Here is a 7768-nt window from a genome sequence, read left to right on the forward strand (position 1 = left end):
TGTTGCTGCTGATCTGTTTCATGTTGCTGCTGATCTGTTTCATGTTGCTGCTGATCTGTTTCATGTTGCTGCTGATCTGTTTCATGTTGATGTGTTCATGCATGCTCATCTTCTCACACAGACTCATGTTCGTGCTGCTGTTCCTTTATTGTTTTTATGCTACTAGTGCTTAGTGTGTATTCAGTTGATGTTTTTCTTAGTTCATATCTTAGATCTTATTATTGTTTTTCTTTTACATTTTATTCTTTTGTTGGATGTAACTGGGACCCTGTGAACATAATCTGGTTCCACCACATGCACCACATGAGATGCTAATGGCAATAAAGAAACTAACTCTGATACTGGACACTGTGGGAGCAGAACATGGACTCAGAAGAAAACATTAATACGTGAACGCGTTCAAATCTCAGAAAGATAATCGTTAATCAGCAGATCAACCGTCAGATTCTCTGAGTTTGTAAGTGAAAATCCTTTTCCAGGTTTTCCCTGATCTCTAGAGTTGCTGGAAAACCAGAACTAAACCAAACTTTGGACAAACAGACCGAGGTTACTGAGCTGGTTTATTCTATTCAAACCCTAACCCTAACATCCAGCCAGAGCCTTCAGGCTGGTGCGTGGTCCAAAACTCCCGAGTTGGGCCATGATGAGACACATTAAAGATCTAAAGTCAATAAGATTTTACTTTAAATGAAGACATGAGCAGAAACAGGACTCACCCGGCATCGCTGCTGTTCCCACAGATTAAGGCATCTTTGGTTCCTTCCACCTTGTAGAAGTTATCTGGATCAGAAAACAACAACATTATTATTTACTCTGTTCCTAACAGATGCTTCTCAAGAATCAGCTCAACTTGTACTTCTTCTTTAAAAACAAGTATAAAAGTAGTCATGATAGAGTAAAACAAGTATTTGTAATGACACTTCCTGTTTTGAAGAGGAAACTCTGAGCTCAGATCCAGTGGAAGTCAATGGGAGTTTGTGTGTGTGACCTCTGAGAGGACAACATCAGTCCAATCAGAGACACTCTGGGGGGACGGAGACGGACTGAAGACCGGAGGAAAAATGGTAAAAACGTGTAAAGACTGAAAATAAGAGGCGTCACCAAAAGTCTGATAACAGTGATCCTGATAGTTCCCAACAATCCGCTCAGATTTATCCACATCTGAAAAGTCGAGAGTCTACTGTTGAAGCTGAGTCGTGTTTTCTCTCCACCTGTCTGTTCCCAGCCTCCTCTCCGTCTGTCTGCGTTACCTCACGATCAATAAACTCATCAGACTCCGCTCGTGTGTTCTGGCCCAGTTAGACACCGACGGAGCGGGACGACCATAAACACAAAACCATTACAGCAAGCACGCTTGGCTGAACATTTATTCAACACTCAAACTCGACCACAAGCCATTTCCAAGTACATTAATACCCTTTAACGCTGTCCCGTGGAGTACTTCAGGTGCCGGACCGGCCCAACACTCAACAACTAAAGTCTCTGAAGAGCTCTAAGTTCTAATGGTCGTCTTCAGCAGGAAAACAAACTGTTTAACTTCTGCTGTGGTCTGGCGATGGCAGGAAATGTGTTTAACCGTTCTGACTTCTTCAGAGCAGACAGGAAACACATCCAGGGAATCAAACACAGGAACTCTTGTTTTCAGGTTCAAAAAGTGTTGATGCCAAACTCTGGATGAGTTCACTGCTCGGTCCAAGTTCCTACCCTCACTTATGGTCAGGAACTCTGGGTATAGACTGAAAGAACCAGATCCTGGATCCAGGAGATCTAAATGAGTCTTCTCTGCAGAATAGCTGGAATCTCCTTAGAGATCAGGTGAGAAGTTCAGTTCTCTGGGAGAGACTCAGAGTAGAACTGCTGCTCCTCCACTTCCAGAGGAAAGTGAGGTGGTTCATCTGGTAAGGATGGACCCTGGACACTTCCACAGGGAGGTGTTCTGGACATGTCCAACAGGGAGGAGACTCCCACGTTGGAGAGACCATGTCTCGCAGTTGGTCTGGGAACACCTTGGAGTCCTGTCAGAAGAGCTGGAAGAGGTGGCTGTGGAAAGAGATGTCTGGATCTCTGAGACCCTCCATACGTCCTCTTCAGTACAACTGTCTCACATCACATCAAGATGTAGCTACAGGCTGCTACCGCAGATATAACTGTGGGTTTTTACCAAATAATTAAACAAAGACAGAGGTATTTGGACAGATCTATGAGCTTCAGACAGTCCTACAGTCCAGATCTCTCTGAGCATAACGTCAATGATCCTTACGGTTCCTTGACATCTCTAAGGCCGTGACAACGAAACACTCAAATACACATTTAGTGTACGTTTATTCTGAAGCACTGTGACACTGGACCAACCACACCATGGACACGCTGATGATAGACCGCCAAGACCTCACTACAGGATCTGTGTTTGTGTCCAGAACCAGCATGATTCAGTCAGGATCTGACACTTCAAATGACGAGACCACTAAGGTCCAATGAAGACATCACCAAGTTCCTACAAAATCCCTCCATGTTCCGGCTGTTCTTCTTCCGATGCAGTCATTTGGTGGAATGAAGCCTAAAGTCTGTTCTTCTGGACAGAACCAGCTGCTGTAAGGACACAACTCGTCGTCTACATTCAGTCAAAACAAAACGGTTAGATTTGTTTCAAGAACAACGACGTTTGTTTCAGAGTTCTGTTTCCTGTCCAGGTATCCAGACTGTAATCTGTTGAAGTGCTCTGGATCAGCAGTTCTCCAGATGTTCAGCTGGTTTCAGCAGGTTTTACCGTTGGTTTCTTGTTGACTCAGTTTCGGTCGTCGCTCCTGAACATTTTCAGAGGAACGTTTTAAAGTCTGACCTCGTTCAGACAGAAAAATGTTCCTGAACTCCGAGGATGAGTTTAGAGGGTTGGTGTCCTTAAAAGACGGTTTGACTTTCTTCTCCCGGCGCTCCTGTTTTTATTCTGCCGGTGAGGACAGAAAGACGTTCACTCAAACGGGAGTAATTTTCTTATCAAGCGTGACTCAGAGTCTCAGAGAAACAAAACAAGCGGCTGCGCCCGACGAACCGGAGCTAAAACAGCTAAAGCACTTCAGCTCGCCTTGTTCTGTTCTGCTTTCATGTGCAGCGGGGATTTAAATAAACAAATCCAGGTTCTGAGAAGTTCTGACCACAGCTGCACCAAAGGAACCAACGGATTTTAACAGGGCACCCACTGATCCACCGTCATGCACACATATAGATGCTTTTAATTTGAAGGAGCTGTTACGCTGAGGCGTTTTGTTCCCAGATAAAGACCTTTGAACCAAAGTTCTTACCAAAATAAAAGCCTTTTAGTCCTCGCTGACATTTAATAAACACATTTTCTCTTTTCCACGGAGACCCCCGCCTGGGACGGTTTCTACAGGTCTGCAGAATCCGGGGAAATCGTCTCTACGGGACGTCGAGCGGTACAATTTAATTTCTCTTTGAACGTGACGAGCAGCAAACGGCTCGTCAGGAGTTAATAAACCTCGGTCCTCGTTTCCATCAGCGGGAGATAAATTCACACAAGACACGAGTGACGGCGCGGAGAGTTACGGGTCAAAGAGAATTTACCGGAGACTCCGTGAATCTGCTCACCCTCGATGGACGAACATCAGCCGGAGATTAATGTGTTCCAGCCCAAACGTTTCCTTCGACGGCTGAAGGTTTGGGTCAAACTGAACAATTACAATGAAAAACATCAAAGTCTGTTCAAGGAGGCAGAAAATAGAATACACGGTTTATTTTCCTGGGACAAGACTTTTACAGCTCCCTTGTTAAAATTTACCCAAAACGTTCCATTTGTCATAATTTTCAAAGCAAAAATTAAAAAATAAAACCCAAAGAAATAAAAAAGTACACAGAGCGTAAGGACAAGGAGCTTCGGCTTGCTGTTCCTCAAAGACTAAATTATGATAAAACGTAAAAAAAACAGTAAAACTCTCCTCATAGTCATCAATGGTATTTAGTTTTTTAGCAGTAAAGATTTATTTGTATAAATTTGACATTTTAAATCTGGTTTCTCCTCCAAACTGGACTGACGGTTCCTCTCAGAGGTCAAAGGTCAAGCAGCCAAACTCCCGTTGACTCCCATCGTCTCAGACGTTCCTCCCAAAACCAGGAAATTATTTTAATTTATTTTAATTAGATTTATATTAATTTTAAAGGAATATAGTAACTTTTTCTTTACTACCTTTTTATCTGTAAATATTTTAATTTATTTATTTTTATGATGTTAGAATTTGTGGTTTTACAGTTTTTATATTTTATGTTTATTTCCAACTTTTTGTTTCCTTGAGAGTAAAATTATTGTTTTTGTTGTTGTTTGTAGTTTATTCCCCAAAAAACTGAAAACTGAAAACAACAGGATGAGGTTTAGAGAGGATTTTCAAAATAAAGCTCTTAGTGCTCTCCACAATAAGAGCGTGACTCAGATGAAGTCCAGCGTTCCTGCCGGGCCTTAAACAAAACGCCTTCAGAGGAAATGAGCGTTTGAGACCAACGTGAAGAAACATGGTCGCCCTTCAGCTGCTCCTCCAAACAAACGGCATGATGGGAAACGTGTCCTCTGAAGAACGCCATCGATCTGCGCTCTGAGAGCCGAGCCCAGACCCGCCTGGCGGGTCGACCTCAGGGCCGCGGCCTCGGCTCTCAGGTTTCACGGCAGCTTTTAAAGATCGATACGGAAGCCTGCGGGGGACAATTATTTGAAGCGATGGACGCTGAAGCGAACAGGAAGTGGAGATAAGGGCGGAGCACAAAACCCTCGACTGTCACCGGAGACGGACTCAGAGGAAGGAAACGGTTCCTGAGGAGCAGCCAGGCGGTACCGAGCAGCAGAACCGCTCCGGAGCAGGCGGGCGTGATTTAACACAACGCCAAGACGGAAAGACATGAGCAATGACCTCGAGAAGCAGCCTGTCAATCTGTGAAGGGTCAAAGGTCATCTAGAGTCCATCGTTCTACAGAGAAAAGAATGATTCACCCTGAAGGTCAGACTGTGCAGTGCCTCTACAGGTGTCAGTCATCGGATCAAAGGTCAAAGGTCACGACCGCTAAAAACAACATGGCTGCTTCATCTGAAGGAACCACAAGACTTCTGGACTAGAACCAGAGCAGAGGGCTGATGTTTACCCAGAATGCACTGCAGCAGCCAGCTCCTCCAGCTGTCAGCACGGTGGTGCAGGGATGCTGGTTCGGGCCCCTTCAGACCTTCAGTCCAGTCTCCTGGATCAAAACTCCTCTGGAGACCAAAAGATTCTGGAGTCCAGCAGCTGAAGCTTGGACCAAACTGGGTCCAACAGAACCATGACCCCAAACGCAGCAGCTGATCTACAACAGAATGGGTCCGAAGGATCAGAACCAAGGGTCCAGTCAGAGTCCAGAACCTGGGACAGCTGAGCAGAACCCAACGATAGAGTGGTCCAGAACTCCTCCATGTGACCCGTTTCAGATCTGGATCATGGTTCTGATGAAAAGTCTGAGCTGCAGATCCAAACAGGACCCGGTTCTACGAAACACTGACAGTTCCTCCTGAAGATCTTCTGTTTTCAAAGCTTTACAGGTTCTGAAGAACTCTTGATTTGGACCATTTAAATGAAACCAGAACCTTATGGACCATCAGAACCTTATGGACCATCAGAGGGAACTGTAAAGAACCAATGACTAATCGTAACACGCTGTGGTCCACGTGCTTCATGACAGATGCTGTGTGTGTGTGTGTGTGTGTGTGTGTGTGTGTGTGTCAGTTAGAACCACAGCAACAACATGACGTTGTCTGGTCCATTTAGGAAGCCCCGGTCATCACTGCAGCTACGCACGCACGCACACGCACACACGCACGCACGCACGCACGCACACACACACCATGAGAAGCTCCCTCAGAACCTGATGTGTGTCGACTAAAACCTGAGACCAACGACTTGTTTTTGTTTGTTTTAAATGTGAAACAAAAAACTGAATTCTTCCTGTTGGACAGAAACTCAACACGTTTTATTAACATTAATCCAAACAAGCATTTAAAAAGGAAATACAACTATTTATTTATTGGTTTGTTTACTTAGTTTTTTATTTGTTTATTTGTTTTTCATACATTCATATATTTACTCTTTTGCTATCTTTATTAATATTTTATTTATTCTTTTACTTTATTATTTATTAGTTTAGTTTATTAATTTATTTTATTATTAATTTGGGGGAGTGGTGGTGCAGAGGTTAGAGAAGGTGAGACTGTGATCGGAAGGTCACAGGCTCAACTCCACGGACGGACAACATCAAAATGTGGTTGAAAGAGGGGAAACACCAACACCTGCCTCCACCCTCATCTGCTCCACCCTGGGCCCTTGAGCAAGGCTCTTAACCCCCCAGCACAGAAAGTGACCCGACACAACCCTAAAGGGCCAAATCAAAGATAATGTATTGCTGATGTGATTTTATTTCCTGATATTTAGGAGACGGTGGCCAATGACCTTTGACCCTCTGACCTTAAACCAAACCCTGACCATGACCCCACCCTTTGACCCTAAACTTAACCCCGGCTGCCAAGCCTAACTCAGACCTCTGACTCTATGCCTAACCCTCTGACCTTTGAACCTAAGTTTGACTGCCAACCCTGACTGTAAAAGTCCTGACCTCGACCTTTGACACTGGACTTCGGACCCCGACATGAACCCTGGTCATCGCCTCACACAACGCTCTCCCTCCTCGAAGCCCTCGGTGGAGTGAGCTCACAGCTGGAGGTCTGGGTGGGTGATGGGACTGTGCATGTGGAGCCGGCCAGTGACGGACCGATCGGTTTGTTGTTTGGTTGTTAGGTTGCTTGATTGACTGACTGACTGACTGACTGACTGATTGATTGATTGATTGACTGATTGATTGATTGATTATCATAACTCAATGAGTGTCTTGCAAAGGGAAGCAGACAGTTTAGACCCGAACATTTTAAAGTATTCACTACAGACGGTCTCCTGATCCTAACCAGGTCTCTTCCAGAGACAAACAGCAACTGGGAGCAGAACTGGGCGTTAATCCTGCTGGATTAGTGGTTCAGACCCAGACCTGTTCAAGATAAAGACCAATTCCATGGTTCTGAGTCACGTTCAGACCTGAATCCAGAGAGGAACCACAGCTCGACCCGAGCGGAGCCTCACCTTCGTCCTGGATGAAGTCCTTGATGGAGGTCCAGGTCTTGTTGTTGCAGTAGAAGGACGTGTTGGCCGGCAGGCTGCCGTTCAGGCAGTGCTCCGTGCTGCGGACACACTTCTGCCGCAGGTTCCCCATGAAGAGCTGCAGGCCAATGAGGGCGAAGACACTCAGGCAGAACACCGTGAGGATCATCACGTCCGCCAGCTTCTTCACTGACTGGATCAGAGCGCCCACAATGGTCTTCAGGCCTGAGGAATGGCCGGGACGCAGGACGGACAACGGTTAGACAAGTGGGACTAAACAGAAGCGTCTCTAAAGGTTTTCAGCTGCTGAAGCCAAACACAACGTCTTAATCAACAGGTGCAGCAGGTACGGTAAAGATGGCCGCCTGGACATCTGTACGCTTCAATATTTCAGATGTTTACGAACAGAAGAGACGATGTCATGTTGAGAGTCTAAAATCTAAACTGTCCAGATGTTTCTCAATGGTTCACAATAAAATCTAAACAATCCAGATGTTTCTCAATCATTCTCACTAACATCTACAGTCCAGATGTTTCTCAATCGTTCTTAATAAAATCTAAACAGTCCAGATGTTTCTCAATCGTTCACAATAAAA

At 45.1% G+C, this 7768-nt stretch overlaps 1 protein-coding gene across 1 annotated transcript in view; it reads right to left on the minus strand.

Annotated features, from left to right (window-relative positions):
• LOC119426451 (sodium channel protein type 2 subunit alpha-like) overlaps nt 1-7768 on the minus strand; it is a 124956-nt gene that overhangs the window by 73270 nt on the left and 43918 nt on the right. The window contains exons 9-10 of the mRNA XM_037694012.1: nt 7155-7397; nt 717-780 (exon numbers count right to left, since the gene is read on the minus strand). Of these exons, the coding sequence (XP_037549940.1) occupies nt 717-780; nt 7155-7397 (307 nt within the window). The remainder of the gene's footprint in view (nt 1-716; nt 781-7154; nt 7398-7768) is intronic.

The sequence above is a fragment of the Nematolebias whitei genome, chromosome 20 (assembly GCF_014905685.2).
Source record: "Nematolebias whitei isolate Nwh7 chromosome 20, NemWhi1, whole genome shotgun sequence".
Classification (NCBI taxonomy): domain Eukaryota; kingdom Metazoa; phylum Chordata; class Actinopteri; order Cyprinodontiformes; family Rivulidae; genus Nematolebias; species Nematolebias whitei.